Here is a 21,277-nt window from a genome sequence, read left to right as displayed (position 1 = left end):
CCTAAACCCAACTGGTTCAGCCCAAACCCAACTGGTTCATCCCAACTGCTTTGCTGCAAACCTGCATTCTAAAATTTAAAACTTTCAACTTTAAAATAAAATCTTGAATTATTACAACTAAACGGGACCAGCAGCGGCAGCCATTTTGAATCCCACCTGCCTCCATTTTGAATCCCACCTGCCTCCATTTTGAATCCCACCTGCCGCCATTTTGAATCCCACCTGCCTCCATTTTGAATCTCACCTGCCGCCATTTTGAATCCCACCTGCCGCCATTTTGAATCCCACCTGCCTCCATTTTGAATCCCACCTGCCGCCATTTTGAATCCCACCCGCTGCCATTTTGAATCTCACCTGCCGCCATTTTGAATCCCACCTGCCGCCATTTTGAATCCCACCTGCCTCCATTTTGAATCCCACCTGCCGCCATTTTGAATCCCACCCGCTGCCATTTTGAATCTCACCTGCCGCCATTTTGAATCCTAACTGCCGCCATTTTGAATCCCACCTGCCGCCATTTTGAATCCCACCTGCCTCCATTTTGAATCCCACCTGCCGCCATTTTGAATCCCACCTGCCGCCATTTTGAATCTCACCCGCTGCCATTTTGACTCCCACCCGCCGCCATCTTGGCGACGTCAAACCACCTCCAAAACCTCTCCAAAAAACCCAACCCTGGAGATCAAAACCACCATAAAATCGGGCTGAAAACCCCCAAATTTTGGGGTCTGGAGGTACCTGGGGGTTTCCTCTTCTTGCGCAGGCAGGAGGTGACGTAGCGCTCGAGCTCGCGCAGCGTCGACGGCTTCAGCGTCTCAAAGTCGATCTCGATCTCGTCGGGGTTGGAGTTCTTGAGCGAGGGCTCCCGGGATTGGATGATGTGCACGACCCTGCCCAGCTTCTCCCCGGGCAGTTTGTTGATGTCCAGGCTCAGCTGCCGCTTCTCCTCGTAGGACATGGGCTTGCACTTCTCCTCCTCCTCTGACTCGTAGGCGGGCGCGGCTTTGCTGGGCTTCACCGGCGCCGGCTCCTTCTTGCTGCTCATGCCAATAAAACACGGGGGTTTAGGCTTAAACCCAGCCTAAACCTGGTCTAAACCCAACCTAAACCAGCCCTAACCCACAGGACCTGGAGGACTTCACTGCCAGCGACTTCTTGATGCTCACACCCATAAAACATGGGGGTTTAGGCCTAAACCTGGTCTAAACCTGACCTAAACCCAGCCTAAACCAGCCCTAACCCACAGGACCTGGAGGACTTCACTGCCACCGGCTCCTTCTTGGTGCGTGTGTGACCAAAAAATGGGGGTTTAGACTTAAACCCAGCCTAAACCAGCCCTAACTCATGGAATGTGGAGGATGTCACTGCCACCACCTCCTTCTTGCTGCTCATGCCAACAAAGCATGGTGGTTTAGGCCTGGTTTACTCAGAAACTCAAAGTTGAGCTTAATTTGCTCCTTGACACCCAAAGCTGAGCATAATTTGCTCCCAGACACCCAAAGTTGAGCTTAACTTGCTCCTCCACACCCAAAGCTGAGCTTAATTTGCTCCTTGACACCCAAAGCTGAGCTCAAGTTGGTTTTGGACACCCAAAGCTGAGCTTAATTTGCTCCCAGACACCCAAAGCTGAGCTCAACTTGCTCCTGCACACCCCAAGCCCATCTCCACCTGCCCAGCCAGGTGTCCCCAGCACCACGGAGAAGAACCAGCCCCAAACCCTGAGCTCAAGGCTGGGCTCAACCCCACCCATCCCCTGGGGCCACGAGGTCCCTGATTAATGAATTACCTTAATTAGCACTGGGGGATCCCCAAACCGCCCCAGGGAATTGTGGGAAGGGCCCACCTGGAGGCGCTGCTGTTGCTGTTGCTCTTCTTGGCCTTCTTGGGTGGCGGCTCCTTGGCTTTGCTCTTCTTGGTGTCCTCCAGCTCCTCCTTCTTTTTGTGCTTCTCCTTCTTCTTCTCCTTCTTGTCCTTCTCCTTCTTCTTTGGTTTGTTCTGCTGGGGCTGGGACAGCGCCGCCAGCTGCTCGTGCACGGCCTTCAGCTGTGGGCAACGGGGACAAGTTGGCAGCTTGGGAAGTTCTCCAGAAGGTCAGGTCCCAGCTGGGACTGAGCCCAAGATTCTCAGCCAGAGCAGGGTGCAGTTCTGCCATGGAGACCTCGAGGGTCATCAAACCCAACCCATGAGTGACCCCACCTGGTCACTGTCACCTCCAAGGGTCCATGGAGACCTTGAGGGTCATCAAACCCAACCCATGAGTGACCCCACCTGGTCACTGTCACCTCCAAGGGTCCATGGAGACCTTGAGGGTCATCAAACCCAACCCATGAGTGACCCCACCTGGTCACTGTCACCTCCAAGGGTCCATGGAGACCTTGAGGGTCATCAAACCCAACCCATGAGTGACCCCATCTGGTCACTGTCACCTCCAAGGGTCCATGGAGACCTCGAGGGCCATCAAACCCAACCCATGAGTGACCCCACCTGGTCACTGTCACCTCCAAGGGTCCATGGAGACCTTGAGGGTCATCAAACCCAACCCATGAGTGACCCCATCTGGTCACTGTCACCTCCAAGGGTCCATGGAGACCTCGAGGGCCATCAAACCCAACCCATGAGTGACCCCACCTGGTCACTGTCACCTCCAAGGGTCCATGGAGACCTCCAGGATCATCAAACCCAACCCATGACCCCACCTGGTCACTGAGTTTTGGGTCAAGCCAACTCAAGGATGTCGGGTCAACAAACCCAACGATTTCAGGTCAACAAACCCAACGATTCTGGATCACCAAACCCACCGATTTTGGGCTGACAAACCCGACGATTGAGTCCACAAACCCAACAATTCCAGGTCCACAAACCCAATGACTTTGGGTCAACAAACCCAAATATTTAGATCCATAAACCCAATGATTCCAGGTTGATGAACCCAATAATTTGGTCAACAAACCCAACAATTTTGGTCAAAAAATCCAACAATGTAGGTCAGCAAACCCAACGATTTTGGGTTGAAAAACCCAACGATTTTGGGTCACAAACCCAATGATTCCGGATCTACAAACCCAACAATTCCAGGTCGACAAACCCAACGACTTTGGGTTGACAAACCCAACAATTCTGGGTCCACAAACCCAAATATTTAGATCCACAAACCCAATGATTCCAGGTTGATGAACCCAATAATTTGGTCAACAAACCCAACAATTTTCGGTCAAAGAATCCAATGATTTTGGGTCAACAAACCCAAAATTTTGGGTCTACAAACCCAACGATTTTGGATTGAAAAACCCAATGATTTAGGTCCATAAACCCAATGATTTAGGTCCACAAACCCAACAATTCTGGGTCTCCAAACCCATCGATTTCAGCTCAGCAAACCCAACAATTTTGCTGTCTCTGGGCCTGACCATCATGGGCCATCCCTGACCTCCAGCCACGACCCCGAGACCACCCAACCCCGCCAGAAGAAGCCCTGGGCCAGCCCGCACCTGCTCCTGGAGCTCGGCCAAGCGCTGCGCCCGCTCCTCCTCGGAGTCGTCGGAGGAGCTGTCGCTGTCGGAGGAGCTGTCGCTGCTGCTGTCGCTGGACGAGGGCGGGGCCACCTTGGTGGGGGGCGGGACCACCACGGGGGACGAGGCGGGGATCACCGGCTCCTCCGGCTCGTCCGGCATCTTGGCAAAGCGCATCTCGAACACGTCCTGCAAGCACAGGGGAACGGCCCCAGGTGAGGCCGCGGCATCGGCACCGCGGCGTCTCCAAAGGTGGGTCCTGCACCAAAAGGTCAACAACACCTGGACGTGGGGTGGGGGGAGGGACCCTGAAATTTTGGGAGTTTCTTGGAATTCTGACTCTGTCCCAGGTGGATTTGGGGGAAAATTGATGGGGTTTGCTCAATTTCTCATTTGAAAGCTGCGACTTTCAGGTTCTTGAGATCTTCTTGGATCACCTTCGGTTGATGATCTTAAGAGGTTCCACCATGGATTCCCAGTGGAGAGCTCAACCATCTCCAAGGTGGTTTTGGGACAAAAATTCACAAGATTTCCTCAATTTCTCACTTAACAGCTGCGCCTTCCACGTTCATGAGTTCTTCTGGATCACCTTGGATCATCTTTGGTTGATTCCAAAATTTTCGAGGTCAATTCCACCATGGATTCCCAGTGGAGATCTCAACCATCTCCAAGGTGGTTTTGGGAGAAAAATTTGTAGAATTTCCTCAATTTCTCATTTAAAACTTGCATTTTCCAAGTTCTTGAGATCTTCTTGGGTCATCTTTGGTTGACCCCATGATTTTTGAGGTCATTTCCAGCCTCAATTCCACCATGGATTCACAGCCCACTCTCCTCTCCATCCGTTCCAGGAGTTTTCACTCATTTTGAAGGATTTTCATTCCTTTTTTAAACAGTTTCCCTCAATTTTGAAGGATTTCCCCCAATTTCTTATTTTAATATTTTTTTTTTCCCAAATCAGCATTTTTTGATTATTCCAATTTTTCTTTTCCCAAATCCCACTGGAAAAATAAAGGAATTTTCTTGGAACATTGGGAATTTTCCTGAAATTTGGGAATTCAAAATTCCAATTCCAATTCCTTCGCTTCAACAACAAATCACCCCAATTTTTTGGGGGTCCTTTTTTTGCCCAGTCATCATATTTTGATTATTCCGATTTTTTGGTTTTTTTTTTGGGGGGTTTTGTTTTGCAAATCCTGCTGGGGAAAAAAAATGGAATTTTCCTGAAATTCGGGAATTCAAAATTCCAATTCCAATTCCTTCGCTTCAACAACAAATCACCCCAATTTTTGGGGGTCCTTTTTTTGCTGAGTCATCGTATTTTGGTTATTCCGATTTTTTTTTTGGTTTTTTTTTTTTTTTTTTTGGTAAATCCTGCTGGGAAAAAAAAAAAAAGGGATTTTCCTGTGGAATGTTGGGAATCCTCACCTGGAGCTTGCGGGCCATGGCCACCACCTCGTGGTCGGCGGGGTTGTACTTGTAGCAGTTGGAGAACATCAGCCGCACGTCGGCCGCGAACTCCTGAGCGTCGCGGTACTCCCGGCCCTCCAGCTTGGACTGCAACGGGAATGAAGGAAAAAACACCAAAAATGGGCAATTCTGGGGCAATTCCAGGAGAATTCAGCACCTGGGATGGCAGGTTCATGGGGTGGGGTTGGGTAAAAAAAAATTTAGGGTAAAAACCCTAAAAAACGCCTTTTTTAGGCCAGGAAAATGAGTATTTTTGGTCGAAAGAACACCTTATTTTGGTCCAAAACCCCATTTTTTTGGTCCATAAAAACAACTGGATTTGGTCAAAAGAACATTTTTTAATCCATGAAAATGGCTTTTTTTGGTCAAAAATCCTTTTTTTTGGTCCATTTTCCCCATTTTTCCCCACCAAATCCCCATTTCCCCCCCAAATCCCATTTAATTCCCCTGAAATCCTGGTTTTAGCCCCCAAACCCCATTTTATCCCACATTTTATTCCCCCAAATCCCCACTTCTCCCCATTCCCCCCTGAAATTCCCATTCTTCCTCCCAAAATTTCCATTTTGTCCCCTTAAAACCCCATTTTATCCCCTTAAAACCCCATTTCCCCCCTGAAATTCCCATTCTTCCTCCCAAAATTCCCATTTTATCCCCTTGAAACCCTGTTTCCCCCCCGAAATTCCCATTTTATCCCCTTAAAACCCCATTTCATCCCCTTAAACCCCCATTCCCCCCCATTTCCCCCCCATAATCCCCATTTATTCCCCCAAAATCCCCCATTTCCCCCAAATTCCCATTTTATCCCCTTAAAACCCCATTTTTCCCCTGAAATTCTCATTTTTTCCCCTGAAATTCCCATTTTATCCAATTACAACCCCATTTCCCACCCCATAATCCCCATTTATCCCCCCAAACCCCCCCATTTCCCCCTAAAACCCCATTTTCCTCCCCCAACCCCCCCCATATTTCTCCCGTTTTCCCCCCTGAAATTCCCATTTTATCCCCTTAACACCCCATTTTATCCCCTTAAAACCCCATTCCCCCCATAATCTCCATTTATTCCCCCCAAAATCCCCCATTTCCCCCTAGAACCCCATTTTCCTCCCCCAACCCCCCCATATTTCCCCATTCCCCGCTCACCTTGATGGTGCTGAGGTCCATGGGGTGTTTGATGATGTCGCAGTAGTCGTGCAGCCCCAGCGCCTCCACGTCCACGGGTTTGTAGAAGGGCCAGGCGTAGGCCGCGTGTTTCTTGGCGAACATCTCCTTGATGATGCCGCCGCAGTATTTGAGCTGCTCCGAGGCCTTGGAGCCGCGGAGCTCCAGCGGGTGCTGCTGCGAGTCCGGCATCTCCTTCTTGGGGGGCTTGACGGGCCGGCCGCCCTCGCGCCGCGGGCCCAGCTTGGCGGCCTTGGGCTCGGCGGGCAGCGAGGACGACTCGTGGATGGGGTCCATGGTGGTGGGAGTGGTGGTGTCTGCTTTCCTCTTCACGCCTTTCTTTGTCTGCCAGCAGGGGACACGAGACAGGGGAGGGAGTTGGGCGCCTGCGGCGGCGTTTTGGGGTTTCTACTTTTGGATGCTTCATTGGGGACTTGGAGTTTCTACCTTGGGATTTCTCATTGGGTTTTGGAGTTTCTACCTTGGGATCCTTCACTGGGGATTTGGAGTTTCTACCTTTGGATGCTTCATTGGGGATTTGGGTTTTGGAGTTTCTACCTTGGGATTTGGGTTTTGGAGTTTCTACCTTGGGATTTCTCATTGGGTTTTGGAGCTTCTACCTTGGGATCACTCATTGGGGTCTTGAATTTTGGAGTTTCTACTTTGGGATCCTTCACTGGGGATTTGGAGTTTCTACCTTGGGATTAGGGTTCTGGAGTTTCTACCTTGAGATTGGGGATTTGGAGTTTCTACCTTGGGATCTCTCATTGGGTTTTGGAGTTTCTACCTTGGGATCCTTCACTGGGGTTTCTACCTTGGGATGCTTCATTGGGGTTTTGGAGTTTCTACCTTGGGATTGGGCTTTGGAGTTTCTACCTTGGAATACTTCACTGGGGTTTTGGAGTTTCTACCTTGGGATGCTTCACTGGAGTTTCTACCTTTGGATGCTTCATTGGGGATTTGGAGTTTCTACCTTGGGATCACTCACTGGGGTTTTGGAGTTTCTACCTTGGGATCCTTCACTGGGGTTTTGGAGTTTCTACCTTGGGATTGGGGTTTTGGAGTTTCTACCTTGGGATTGGGGTTTTGGAGTTTCTACCTTGGGATTGGGGATTTGGAGTTTCTACTTTTGGATGTTTCATTGGGGATTGGGGTTTTGGAGTTTCTACCTTGGGATCTCTCATTGGGTTTTGGAGTTTCTACCTTGGGATGCTTCACTGGGATTTTGGAGTTTCTACCTTGGGATTGGGGGTTTGGGGTTTCTACCTTGGGATCTCTCATTGGCGTTTTGGGTTTTGGAGTTTCTACTTTGGGATCACTCACTGGGGTTTTGGAGTTTCTACCTTGGGATGCTTCACTGGAGTTTCTACCTTGGGATCACTCACTGGGGATTTGGAGTTTCTACTTTTGGATGTTTCATTGGGTATTGGGGTTTTGGAGTTTCAACTCTGGGATCACTCAATAAATAACATTAAATACAATAATAAATCCCAACACCAGTAATAATAGTAATTGCAATAATTATGATAATTATGATAATAATGATAATAATAACAACAACAACAACAACTAACGCAACCAACCCCAACCCCAACCCCACCTGCTAATTAAGCTAATTACCGGCAGCTAATGGAGTGGTAATAATAATAATAATAATAATAATAATAATAATAATAATAATAATAACAATAATAATAATAATAATAATAATAAAACAATTAACACCACCAACACCAAAGACAACCCCACTCCCTAATTAAGCTAATTACCGGTGCCTAATGAATTAATAATAGTAATAATAATAATAATGGTAAAAAACTATGAACAACACCAACCCAAATCCCACTCCCAAATTAAGCTAATTACCGGTGCCTAATGAATTAATAATAGTAATAATAGTGATAATAGCAGTAATAATAATAATAATGGTAAAAAGCTATAAACACCAGCAATACCAAACCCAAGCCCAACCCCACTCCCTAATTAAACTAATTACAGGTGCCCAATGAAGCATTATTGATAATAATGATGATAACGGTGCTAATAATAACGAGAACAATAATTACAATGACGATAATAATAATATAAAAATAATACAAATAAAACAATTAACACCACCAACCCCAAGGCCGCCACCCCCACCCCTAATGAACCCAATTAGCGCCGCTAACGAGCGCCACTGACCTTGACGGGCTGGGCGGGCGTGGGGATGACGGGCGGGTGGGGCTGCAGGGCGGGCGCGGCCGGGGCGGGCGGGGCCGGGGCGGGCGGGGCGGGCACGGGGGGCACCACGGTCACCGCGGGCGGCACCAGCAGCTCCGGAGCGCCCGGGCCGGGAGCCCCGAAGGGCAACGGCGGCGCCAGGCCCGGAACCGGGGGAGCCGCGGGGGCCGGGGGAGCCGGGGAGGAGCCTTGGGAGGCGTTGGGAACCGCAGAGGAGCCCGGCTTGGAGGGCACTGCTGGAGAGAGGGGAGAAAATAGATTGGGAATGGGGGAAAATGGGGGAAAATGGGGGGAAATATGGGGAAAAATATGGGGAAAATATGGGGAAAATATGGGGGAAAAATATGGGGGAACTAGAGAGAAAATGGGGGAAAATATGGGGAAAATGGGGGGAAATGAGCTGGGGAGGAGTTGGGAACCGCGGAGGAGCCCGGCTTGGAGGGCACTGCTGGAGAGAGGGGAGAAAATAGATTGGGAATGGGGGAAAATGGGGGGAAATGGGGGGAAATGGGGGAAAAATATGGGGAAAATATGGGGAAAATATGGGGGAAAAATATGGGGAAAAAGGGGGGAAAATATGGGGGAACTAGAGGGAAAATGGGGGAAAATATGGGGAAATAGGGGGGGAAATGAGCCGGGGAGGAGCCTTGGGAGGCGTTGGGAAGCGCGGAGGAGCCCGGCTTGGAGGGCACTGCTGGAGAGAGGGGAAATATTGGGGATTATAGGGAAAAATATGGGGAAATAGGGGGGAAAATATGGGGGAAAAATATGGAGGAAACAGGGGAAAATATGGGGAAAATGGGGGGAAAATGGAGGAAAAATATGGGGAAAATGGGGGGGAAAATATGGGGAAAATGGGGGAAAAATATGGGGAAAATGGAGGAAAAACATGGGGAAAATGGGGGAAAATGGGGGAAAAATATGGGGAAATAGGGGGGGGAAATATGGGGAAATAGGGGGGAAAAGAGCCAGGGAGGCGTTGGGAACCACTGAGGAGCCCGGCTTGGAGGGCACTGCTGGAGAGAGGGAAATATTGGGGATTATAGGGGAAAATATGGGAAAATGGGGGGGAAAATAGGGGGAAATAGGGGGGAAAATAGGGGGGAAAATATGGGGAAAATGGGGGAAAATAAGGGAAATAGGAGGGAAAATATGAGAATATAGGGGGAAAAACATGGCGAAAATGGGGGGAAAATATGGGGAAAATGGGGGAAATGAGGGAGAAAATAGGGGGGGAAATAGAGGGGGAATTTTGGGGCCGATTTGGGGAATTTTTGGGGAATTTTGGGGCCGATTTGGGGAATTTTGGGCCATTCTGGCAGCCCCACCTGGGTCCTTGCGGGCGCGGCCCCGGCCCTTGCTCTGGGCGATGACGATTTCCGTCTCCTCCTGAGTCATCTCCGAGATTTTCTGCAGGAAAAGCTTCTCCAGAGCTTCTGCCATCAGCACGATGTCATCCCCTGGCTGCAAAATTGGGGTCAAAAAGCACAATTTAGGGAAAAAAGCTTGTTCCCCAAAAAATTCCCATTTTTTACCACCAAAAATTCCCATTTTGCCCCCCAAAATTCCCATTTTTTACCGGCAAAAATTATCATTTTCCCTGCAAAAATTTCCATTTTTTACCTCCAAAATTCACATTTCCTCCCCCAAAATCCCCATTTTTCCCCCCGAAAATCCCCATTTTTCCCCCAAAAAATTCCTGTTTACTCCCCAAAATTCCCCATTTTCCCTCCAAAATCCCCATTTTTCCCAAAAAAAATTCCCATTTTCCCCCCTAAAAATTCAATTTTTTCTCCCAAAATTCCCATTTTCTCCCAAAAAATTCCCATTTTTACCTCCAAAATCCCCATTTTCCCCCCTCAAAATTCCCATTTTTCCCCAAAAAATCCCCAATTTTCCCACAAAAATTCCCATTTACCCCTAAAAATTCCAAATTCCCCCCCCAAATTCCCATTTCCTCTCAAAAAATTCCCATTTTCCTCCCAAAAAATTCCCATTTTCCTCCCAAAAAATTCCCATTTTTTCCTCTAAAAATTCCCATTTTTTACCTCCAAAAATTCCCATTTTCCCTGCCAAAATCTCCATTTTTCCCCAAAAAATTCGCATTTTTTTTCCCCAAAAATTTGCATTTTTTCCCCAAAAAATTCCCGTTTTTTCCCCAAAAAATTCCCGTTTCTTCCCCAAAATTCCCCATTTTTCCCACCTTGTTGTAGATGTAGCAGTTTGTAAACATGGTGTTGAAATCCTGGATGCACTCCTGGGCGTTCCAGTAATAATTGTTCTCCAAACGTTTCTTAATTGTTCCCATGTCCATCGGAGTCTTGATGATTTTATAATAATCCTGGAAAAAAAAATTATTTGATTAAAATAGAGGAGAAATTTTAATTATTTTAGAATAATCCTGGAAAAAAAATTTATTATTTTATAATAATTCTGGGAAAAAAAAGAATTTCAGGATTTTTAATAAAAAAAGGAAGAAAATCTGGGAAATTTCATCCCAAAGGCACCAAAATGGAACAAGTTTGACTTTGGGTGATCAACTCAACCACGGGGTCACCAACCCAACCATGGGGTCACCAACTCCAGCATGGGGTCACCAACCCAACCATGGAGACACCAACCCAACCCTGGGGTCACCAACCCAACCCTGGGGTCACCAACCCAACCCTGGGGTCACCAACCCAACCATGGGGTCACCAACCCAACCCTGGGGTCACCAACCCAACCACGGGGTCACCAACTCAACCATGGGGTCACCAACTCAGTAATGGGGTCACCAACTCAACCACGGGGTCACCAGCTCAATAATGGGGTCACCAACCCAACCACGGGGTCACCAACTTAACCCTGGCGTCATCAACTCAACCACGGGGTCACCAACTCAACCATGGGGTCACCAACTCAACCACGGGGTCACCAACCCAACCATGGGGACATCAACTCAACCCTGGGGTCACCAACTCCAGCATGGGGTCACCAACTCAACCCTGGGGTCACCAACCCAACCACGGGGTCACCAACTCAACCATGGGGTCATCAACCCAACCCTTGGGTCACCAACTCAACCCTTGGGTCACCAACTCAACCACGGGGTCACCAACCCAACCACGGGGACATCAACTCAACCATGGGGTCACCAACTCCAGCATGGGGTCACCAACTCAACCCTGGGGTCACCAACCCAACCACGGGGACATCAACTCAACCATGGGGTCACCATGGGGTCACCAACTCAATCACGGGGTCACCAACTCAACCATGGGATCATTCCCCAACCTCTGCAGACCCACAACCTTCTCCAGATCCTGAAGAACCCCAACCTTCCAAGGGAACCCCAACATCCCCCAGTTCCTGGAGAATCCCAACCTTCTCCAGATCCTGAAAAACCCCAACGTTCCCCAACCCCTGAAGAACCCCAACATTCCAAGGGAACCCCAACATCCCCCAGTTCCTGGAGACCCCCAACCATCTCCAACTCCTGAAGAACCCCAACATCCCCCAGTTCTTGGAGTACCCCAACCTTCTCCAGCTCCTGAAGAACCCCAACATTCCATGGGAACCTCAACCTTCTCCAGTTCCTGGAGACCCCCATCCTTCTCCAGATCCTGGAGACCCCCAACCTTCTCCAGATCCTGGAGACCCCCAACATTCCAAGGGAACCCCAACATCCCCCAGTTCCTGGAGACCCCCAACCTTCCCCAATCCCTGGAGAACCCCAACGTTCCCCAACTCCTGGAGACCCCCAACATTCCAAGGGAACCCCAACATCCCCCAGTTCCTGGAGACCCCCAACCTTCCCCAATCCCTGGAGAACCCCAACGTTCCCTGGGAACCCCAACCTTCTCCAGTTCCTGGAGACCCCCAACCTTCTCCAGTTCCTGGAGACCCCCAACCTTCTCCAGATCCTGGAGACCCCCAACCTTCTCCAGTTCCTGGAGACCCCCAACCTTCCCCAATCCCTGGAGAACCCCGACGTTCCCCAACTCCTGGAGACCCCCAACATTCCAAGGGAACCCCAACCTTGTCCCGCGCTCACCGGGAGGTTGAGCTTGACGGCGTCCACGGGCTGCTGGAAGGGCCACGCGAACTGATGCTTCCAGAGGGTCTTGAGGACCACCTTGAGCAGATACTGCAGCTGGTTGGTTTGGCGCTTGGGTTTGTTGGGGTTGGAGGTCTCGGGCGGCGGCGGATTGACCCCGACGCCGCCCCCGGGCTGGGCCTGGCCGGGCGCCGGCGCCGCCGAGCCCTGGCTGGAGTCCAAGGCGTCCGGCAGCACCGGGAGGTTCCGCAGGCGCGTGCCGGGGCCGCTCTCGGCCGCCATGGCGTTGATGCCGTTGCATTCCTCACCGGAGACCCTGCGGGTGCACGGAGCGCGGAGCTGCAGGGGTGGCACCACCCTGGGGTGGCACCAAATGGGGGGTGGGACCAGCCTGGGGTGGCACCAAATGGGGGGTGGGACCCCCCTGTGGGACCAGCCTGAGGTGGATTTGGGACCACCCTGGGGTGGCACCAAATGGGGGGTGGGACCAGTCTGAGGGACCTGAGGTGGATTTGGGACCACCCTGGGGTGGCACCAAATGGGGGGTGGGACCACCCTGGGGTGGCACCAAATGGGGGGTGGGACCAGCCTGAGGTGGCACCAAATGGGGGGTGGGACCAGTCTGAGGGACCTGAGGTGGCACCAAGGGGATGGGACCAGTCTGAGGTGGCACCAAGGGGTTGGGATCACCTTGAGGTGGCACCAAGGGGGTGGGACCAGCCTGTGGGACCACCCTGAGGTGGATTTGGGACCAGCCTGGGGTGGCACCAAATGGGGGGTGGGACCAGCCTGAGGTGGCTTTGGGATCACCCTGAGGTGGCTCCAAGGGGTTGGGATCAACCTGAGGGACCTGAGGTGGCTTTGGGATCACCCCGAGAAGCCACCAAGGGGGTGGGACCAGCCTGAGGGACCAGAGGTGGCACCAAGGTCAACTCAAGGGAGTTGGGACCAGCCTGAGGTGGCACCAAGGGAGTTGGGATCACCCTGAGGTGGCACCAACAGGGTGGGACCAGCCTGAGGTGGATTTTGGGGGGTTGGATCACCCTGAGATGGATCTGGGACCACCCTGAGGTGGATTTTGGGGTTGGGACCATCCTGAGGTGGCACCAAGGGGTTGGGACCAGCCTGAGGTGGATTTGGGGGGTCAGGAAAAAGACAAATTCAGGAAAAAGGGGCAGAAAATTTGGGGGACAAGGGGCAGAAAATTGGAAAAAATGGGAAGAAAATTTGGGGAAAAGGGGCAGAAATTTGGGGAAAAGGGGCAGAAATTTGGGGAAAAAGGGGCAGAAATTTGGGGAAAAAGGGGCAGAAATTTGGGGAAAAAGGGGCAGAAATTTGGGGAAAATTTTGGGAAAAAAGGGCAGAAATTTGGGGAAAAGGGGGAAAAATTTTGGGAAAAGAGGCAGAAATTTGGGGTAATGGGAAGAATTTTGAGGAAGGAGAACAAACAAACTCAGGGAAAAGGGGCAGAAATTTGGGAAAAAGGGGGAAAAATTTTGGGGAAAAAGGGACAGAAATTTGGGGAAAAGGGGCAGAAATTTGGGAAAAAGGGGAAAAAAATTTGGGAAAAAAGGGGCAGAAATTTGGGAAAAAAGGGGCAAAAATTTTGGGGAAAAGGGTCAGAAATTTGGGAAAAAGGGGGAAAAATTTTGGGAAAAAAGGGGCAGAAATTTGGGGAAAAGGGGCAGAAATTCAGGAAAAAGGGGCAGAAATTCAGGGAAAAAGGGGCAGAAATTTGGGAAAAAGGGGCAGAAATTTTGGGAAAAAAGGGGCAGAAATTTGGGAAAAAAGGGGCAGAAAATCTGGGAAAAGGGGCAGAAATGTGGGAAAAAAGGGGCAGAAATTTGGGGAAAAAGGGCAGAAATTCAGGGAAAAGGGGCAGAAATGTGGGAAAAAGGGCAGAAATTCAGGAAAAGCCGTTTTGGGGTTCCCCAATCCCCAAGTACCTTGTAGGATACATTGCCATGGAATTTGATCCCAAATCCGCCGCGGACTCAGAGCTCGCTCGGCCTGGCCATGGATCCTGCCCCGGGCACGGCGCCTCCACTCCCGACTCTGAGGGCAAAATTCAGCAATTTCCACCCAAAATCCACAAAATGGCAAAATTCTGAGGGGAAAATGAGGTTTGGGGCAAAAAAAAACCCCAAAATTTGGGTTTTTTTCACTTTTTTCCCTCATTTTTTTCAGCCCCAAATCCGCATTTCCAGGAGGGATTTCTGCTCCTGACTCCAACTGTGAGGGGAAAATTTCCCCAAAATCCTGGAAATGCACCCTGGGGTTATTGGGAGCCACAAAAATCAGGAGAATTCAACAGAAAAATGAGATTTTAGCACCAAAATTTGTGGTTTTTTTACTTTCCCCCCCCATTTTCCAGCCCCAAATCCGCATTTCCAGGAGGGATTTCTGCTCCCGGTCCCAACTCTGAGGGGAAAATTTCCCCAAAATCCTGGAAATGCACCCTGGGGTTATTGGGAGCCACAAAAATTGGGAAATTCCAATGGAAAAATGAGATTTTAGCACCAAAATTTGGGGTTTTTTCACTTTTTTTCCCCCATTTTTCAGCCCCCAACCCAAACCAATTGGGAGGATCCAACTGAAACATGAGATTTTGGTAGCAAAATTTGGGTTTTTTCCCATTTTTTTAGTCCCCAACCCCCCAAAATTGGGAGATTCTGATGGAAAAATGAGATTTTGGTACCAAAAATTTGAATTTTTCCCATTTTTCCCCCGTTTATCCCCAGAAATTGGGGGAATCTGAGCTCACCTGAGTTCCAGGTCCCTCCCAGCTGTGGCTCCTCAGCCCCTGAGCTTCATTTTCCACCTCACGCTGCAAAAAGCTCTGGAAAAAAAAAAGGGAATTTCCATAAATTCCCAATTTTAACCCAAAATTCCCAATTTCAACCCCAAAATCTCCACTTCTGACTCAAAATTCCCACATTCTACCCCCAAAAATCCAAATTTCAGCCCCAAAATTCCCAATTTCTGCCTCAAAATTCCCAATTCTACCCCCAAAAATCCAAATTTCAGGCCTAAAATTCCCAATTCCAGCTCCCAAATTCCCAATTTCTGCCTCAAAATTCCAATTTCTGGCCCCCAAAAATCCCAATTTTAGCCCCAAAATTCCCAAATCTAGACCAGAAATTCTGAATTCCAGCCCCAAAATCCCCAATTCCAGCCAAAAATTCTCAATTTCCGAATCCAAAATCCCCAATTTTTGCCCTAAAATTTTCAATTTCAGAATCCCAAATCCCCAATTTTAGCCTCAAAATTCCCAATTCTAGGCCAGAAATTCTGAATTTCAGCCCCAAAATCATCAATTCCAGCCCCAAAATCTCCAATTCCAGCCAAAAATTCTCAATTTCCGAATCCAAAGTCCCCAATTTTAGCCCCCAATATTCTCAATTTCAGCCCCAAATCCCCAATTTTAGCCCCAAAAATTTCAGTTTCAGCCCAAAATTCTCAATTTCAGCCCCAAATCCAAGCCCAGAGATGGCAAAAAAAGGGAAAATTCCCCAAATCCGACTTCCAGAATATCAAAAATTCCTAAATTCTCCCAAATCCAGAAATAGAATTCCCCAAATTTTCAGCCAATCCCAGGAAATTTGGGATTAAAATTCCCAATTTTCCTCCAGTTCCTTAAACCCCAAAATTTTGGGAATTTATCCTTAAATGACCCCAAAATTTGGGAATTATTCTTATAAAATCCCAAAATTTTGGAAATGAAATCCTTAAATGATCCCAAAACTTTGGAAAATTATCCTTAAATGACCCCAAAATTGGGGAATTATCCTTAAAAAACCCCAAAATTTGGGAAATTACCCTCAAAGAACCCCAAATTTTGGAAATGAAATCCTTAAATAACCCCAAAATTTTGGAAACTGAGGTTCAAAACCCCCAAATTTCAGGAATTTATCCTTAAATGACCCCAAAATTTGGGAGCTGATGCTCAAAACCCCCAAAACAGCCTCAAAATTCCACAAGTGATGCTCAAAAATCCCCAAATTTTCATGAAATCTCCTCAAACCACCCTAAAATTCATCAAACCACCCCAAAGTTGGACAAATGAGGCTCAAAATCCCCAAATTTTGGGAAATGATCCCAAAATCACCCCCAAAATTCAGAAAATTCCTCCAAAATCCCCCAAACTTTGGGAAAGATCCTCAAAATTCCCCCAAACTTTCAATCCCAAAATCACCTTCAAAATTCAGAAAATGACCCCAAAATCCCCCAAACTTTGGGAAACAAACCCAAAATCACCCCCAAAATTCAGAAAATTCCCCAAACTTTGGGAAAATGATCCTAAATCCCTCAAATTTTGGGAAAGGATCCCAAAATCTCCCAAACTTTGGGAAATAATCCCCAAATCACCCCCAACATTCAGAAAAAGACCCCAAAATCCCCCAAACTTTGGGAAAATGATCCCAAATCCCCTAAACTTTGGTAAAATGACCCCAAAATCCCCCACTTTGGGAAAGGATCCAAAATCCCCCAAACTTTGGGAAAATGATCCCAAAATCCCCCCCAAAATTCAGAAAATTCCCAAAATTTTGGGAAATGATCCCACATCCCCCCCAAAATTCAGAAAATGACCCCAAACTTTGGGAAAATGATCCTAAATCCCTCAAATTTTGGGAAATAATCCTAAAATCACCCCCAAAATTTGGGAAATTATCCCAAAATCCCCCAAACTTTGGGAAAGGATCCCAAAATGCCCCAAACATTGGAAAAGGATCCAAAATTTTGGGAAATAATCCCAAATCCCCCAAACTTTGGGAAATGATCCCAAAATCCCCCCCAAAATCCAGAAAATGACCCCAAACCCCCCGAATTGAGGGAAACGCTGCCCCAAGCCCAGGCCAGGCTCAGGAAGGCTTTAATTAGCAGCTCATTAACCCTTAATGAGCTGGGTTCACCCAGCCCCAGGGAACCCCCTCAGGTTCTGAATTCCCGGCCCTAAAAATCCTGGGAATTCCCTGAGGGTGGAAATTCCAACCCCAAAACCTCAGGAATTCCTTCAGGTTCCAAATTCCCAGCCCAAAATATCCAGAAATTCCCTCAGGGTGGAAATTCCCAACCCAAAACCTCAGGAATTCCCTCAGGTTCCCAATTCCCAGCCCAAAACTTTGGGAATTCCCTCAAGTTCTGAATTCCCATCCCAAAATATCCAGGAATTCCATCAGGGTGGAAATTCCCAGCCCAAAACTTTGGGAATTCCTTCAGGCTCCCAATTCCCAACCCTAAAACCTTGGAAATTCCTTCAGATTCCAAATTCCCAGCCCAAAATATCCAGGAATTCCCTCAGGGTGGAAATTCCCAGCCCAAAACTTTGGGAATTCCCTTAAACTTCCAATTCCCACCCCAAAAACCTCAGGAATTCCCTCAGGTTCTGAATTCCCAGCCTAAAAATCCTGGGAATTCCCTCAGGCTGGAAATTCCAACCCCAAAATACCCAAGAATTCCTTCAGGTTCCCAATTCCCAACCCTAAAACCTTGGAAATTCCTTCAGATTCCAAATTCCCAGCCCAAAATATCCAGGAATTCCCTCAGGGTGGAAATTCCCAGCCCAAAACTTTGGGAATTCCCTTAAACTTCCAATTCCCACCCCAAAAACCTCAGGAATTCCCTCAGGTTCTGAATTCCCAGCCTAAAAATCCTGGGAATTCCCTCAGGGTGGAAATTCCAACTCCAAAACATCCAGGAATTCCCTCAGAGTTTCATTCCAACCCCAAAACATCCAAGAATTCCCTCAGGTTCCCAATTCCCATCCCAAAATATCTGGACATTCCTTCAGGCTGGAAATTCCAAGCCTAAAACCTCAGGAATTCCCTCAGGTTCTGAATTCCCAGCCCAAAACTTTGGGAATTCCCTCAGGTTCTGAATTCCCATCCCAAAATATCCAGGAATTCTCTCAGGGTAGAAATTCCCACCCCAAAACCTCAGGAATTCCCTCAAACTTCCAATTCCCAGCCCTAAAAATCCTGGGAATTCCCTCAGGGTGGAAATTCCCAACCCCAAAATATCCAGAAATTCCCTCAGGTTCCCAATTCCCAACCCCAAAACTTTGGAAATTCCTTCAGATTCCAAATTCCCATCCCAAAATATCCAGGAATTCCCTCAGGGTGGAAATTCCAGCCCCAAAACCTCAGGAATTCCCTCAGAGTTTCATTCCAACCCCAAAATATCCAAGAATTCCCTCAGGTTCCCAATTCCCATCCCAAAAACCTCAGGAATTCCCTCAGGTTCCCAATTCCCATTTCAAAAAACCTCAGGAATTTCCTCAGATCCCAAATTCCCAGCCCAAAACTTTGGGAATTTCCTCAGGGTGGAAATTCCCACCCCAAAACATCCAGGAATTCTCTCATGCTCCCAAATTCCCATCCCAAAAATCCCAGCAATTCCCTCAGGGTTCCCTTCCCCATCCCAAAAATCCTGGGAATACTTTCAGGGACTCCCTGCCACCCCAAAACATCCACAAATCCCCTCAGGGTTCATTCCTCATCCCAAAAAACCCAGGAATTCCCTCAGAATTTCATTCCCATCCCCAAAATCCCAGCAATTCCCTCAGAGTCCCATTCCCACCCCAAACCATCCAGGAATTCCCTCACAGTTTCATTACTTATCCCAAACCATCCAGGAATTCTCTCAATGTCCCATTCCCACCCCAAAACACCCAGGAATCTGCTTAGTGCCCCATTCCCATCCCAAAAAAAAAAACAGGAATTCCCTCAGAATTCAATCCCCACCCCAAAACACCCAGGAATTCCTTCACTGCTCCATTCCCACCCCAAAACATCCAGGAATTCCCTCAGTCCTTCATTCCCATCCCAAAACACCCAGGAATCCCCTCATTGCTCCATTCCCATCCCAAACCATCCAGGAATCCCCTCAGGGTTCCATTCCTCATCCCAAAAAACCAGGAAACCCCTCAGTGTTTCATTCCCACCCCAAAACACTCAGGAATCCCCTCAGAGTCCCATTCCTATCCCAAATAAACCAAGAATCCCCTCAGTGTCTCATTCCCACTCCAAACCACTCAAAAATAATTTCAGAGACTCCCAACGCATCCACCAATCCCTCAGTGCCCCATTCCCACCCCAAAACACCCAGGAATCCCCTCAGTGCTCCGTTCCCATCCCAAAACATCCAGGAATTCCATCAGAGCTCAATCCTCATCCCAAAACATCCAGGAATTCCATCAGAGCTCAATCCTCATCCCAAAACATCCAGGAATGCCCTCAGTTCTTCATTCCCATCCCAAAACTTCCAGGAATTCCCTCAGAGTTCAATCCCCATCCCAAAACATCCAGGAATTCCTTCAGTCCTTCATTCCCACACCAAAACACCCAGGAATTCCCTCAATGTCCCATTCCCATCCCAAAAACACTCAGGAATCCCCTCAGAGTTCATTCCCACCCCAAAACATCCAGGAATTCTCTCAATGTCCCATTCCCACCCCAAACCATCCAGGGATCTGCTCAGTGTTTCATTCCCATCCTATAAAAACTGGGAATCCTCTCAGTGTCCCATTCCCATCCCAAAAAAAAACAGGAATTCCCTCAGTCCTTCATTCCCACCCCAAAACACTCAGGATTTCCCTCAGAGTTCAATCCTCATCCCAAATCATCCAGGAATCCCCTCAGTGTCACATTCCCACCCCAAAACATCCAGAAATTCCCTCAGTCCTTCATTCCCATCCCAAAAAACTCAGGAAACCCCTCAATGTCCCATTCCCATCCCAAATAAACCAAGAATCCCCTCAGTGTCTCATTCCCACCCCAAAACACCCAGGAATTCCCTCAGTCCTTCATTCCCATCCCAAAACATCCAGGAATTCCCTCAATGTCCCCTTCCCACCCTAAACCATCCAGGAATCCCCTCATTGCTCCATTCCCGCCCCAAAACACCCAGGAATTCCCTCAGTGCCCAATTCCCATCCTATAAAAACTGGGAATCCCTTCAGTGTCTCCTTCTCATCCCCAAAAAACCCCATGAATTCCTTCAGGCTCCCAGTTCCCACACCAAAACATCCAAGAATTCCCTCAGGCTCCCCAAAATTCCTGAGACACCCCTGGGCTCCCATTTCCTACTCCAAAAAAAACCCAGGATTTCCCTCAGTGTTTCCTTCCCACACCAAATCATCCAGGAATCCCCTCAGAGTTCAATCCCCATCCCAAAAAAACCAGGAATTCTCTCAGTGTCCCCTTCCCACCCCAAACCATCCAGGAATTCCTTCAGTGTCCCCATCCCCATCCTACAAACCCCAGGAATCCCCTCAGTGTTTCGCTGCCATCCCAAAAATCTCGGGGATTCCCTCATTGCCCCATTCCCACCCCAAAACATCCAGGAATTCCCTCAGTGTTTTACTCCCATCCCAAAAATCCCCTCAGTGTCCCATTCCCACCCCAAACTCCCGGTGTCCCCTCATGTCCCGCTGTCCCTCCTCATGTCCCGGTGTCCCCTCATGTCCCGCTGTCCCCTCATGTCCCGCTGTCCCTCCTCATATCCCGGTGTCCCCTCATGTCCCGCTGTCCCCTCATGTCCCGGTGTCCCCTCATGTCCCGCTGTCCCTCCTCATGTCCCGGTGTCCCCTCATGTCCCGGTGTCCCCTCATGTCCCGGTGTCCCCTCATGTCCCGGTCTCCCCTCATGTCCCGGTGTCCCCTCATGTTCCGCTGTCCCTCCTCATGTCCCGGTGTCCCCTCAGGCCCCGGTGTCCCCTCATGTCCCGCTGTCCCTCCTCATGTCCCGCTGTCCCCTCATGTCCCGGTGTTCCTCCTCATGCCCCAAACCCCCGGTGCCACCCCAAACTCCCGGTGTCTCCCCGGTGCCCCCCGCGCCCCCCTCAGGCCCCGCCGCGCCCGCAGCTCCGAGCGCTCCAGCGT

The 21,277-nt window shown here is 49.0% G+C and overlaps 1 protein-coding gene across 2 annotated transcripts in view; it reads right to left on the bottom strand.

Moving 5' to 3' along the window:
* Positions 1-21,277, bottom strand: part of BRD4 (bromodomain containing 4) — a 40,060-nt gene that overhangs the window by 17,666 nt on the left and 1,117 nt on the right. For both annotated transcript variants that reach the window (XM_066570323.1, XM_066570321.1), the window contains exons 2-12: positions 15,161-15,235; positions 14,343-14,451; positions 12,394-12,712; positions 10,561-10,698; positions 9,686-9,821; positions 8,319-8,590; positions 6,117-6,479; positions 4,935-5,063; positions 3,489-3,698; positions 1,844-2,043; positions 739-1,037 (exon numbers count right to left, since the gene is read on the bottom strand). In XM_066570323.1, coding sequence (XP_066426420.1) covers positions 739-1,037; positions 1,844-2,043; positions 3,489-3,698; positions 4,935-5,063; positions 6,117-6,479; positions 8,319-8,590; positions 9,686-9,821; positions 10,561-10,698; positions 12,394-12,712; positions 14,343-14,362 — 2,086 coding nt within the window. In that variant the 5' untranslated portion in view covers positions 14,363-14,451; positions 15,161-15,235. The remainder of the gene's footprint in view (positions 1-738; positions 1,038-1,843; positions 2,044-3,488; positions 3,699-4,934; positions 5,064-6,116; positions 6,480-8,318; positions 8,591-9,685; positions 9,822-10,560; positions 10,699-12,393; positions 12,713-14,342; positions 14,452-15,160; positions 15,236-21,277) is intronic.

The sequence above is a fragment of the Molothrus aeneus genome, unplaced genomic scaffold (assembly GCF_037042795.1).
Source record: "Molothrus aeneus isolate 106 unplaced genomic scaffold, BPBGC_Maene_1.0 scaffold_30, whole genome shotgun sequence".
Taxonomy (NCBI): Eukaryota; Metazoa; Chordata; class Aves; order Passeriformes; family Icteridae; genus Molothrus; species Molothrus aeneus.
The sequence above is the reverse complement of the archived record's forward strand: the minus strand, read 5'-3'. Positions and strand labels throughout refer to the sequence as shown.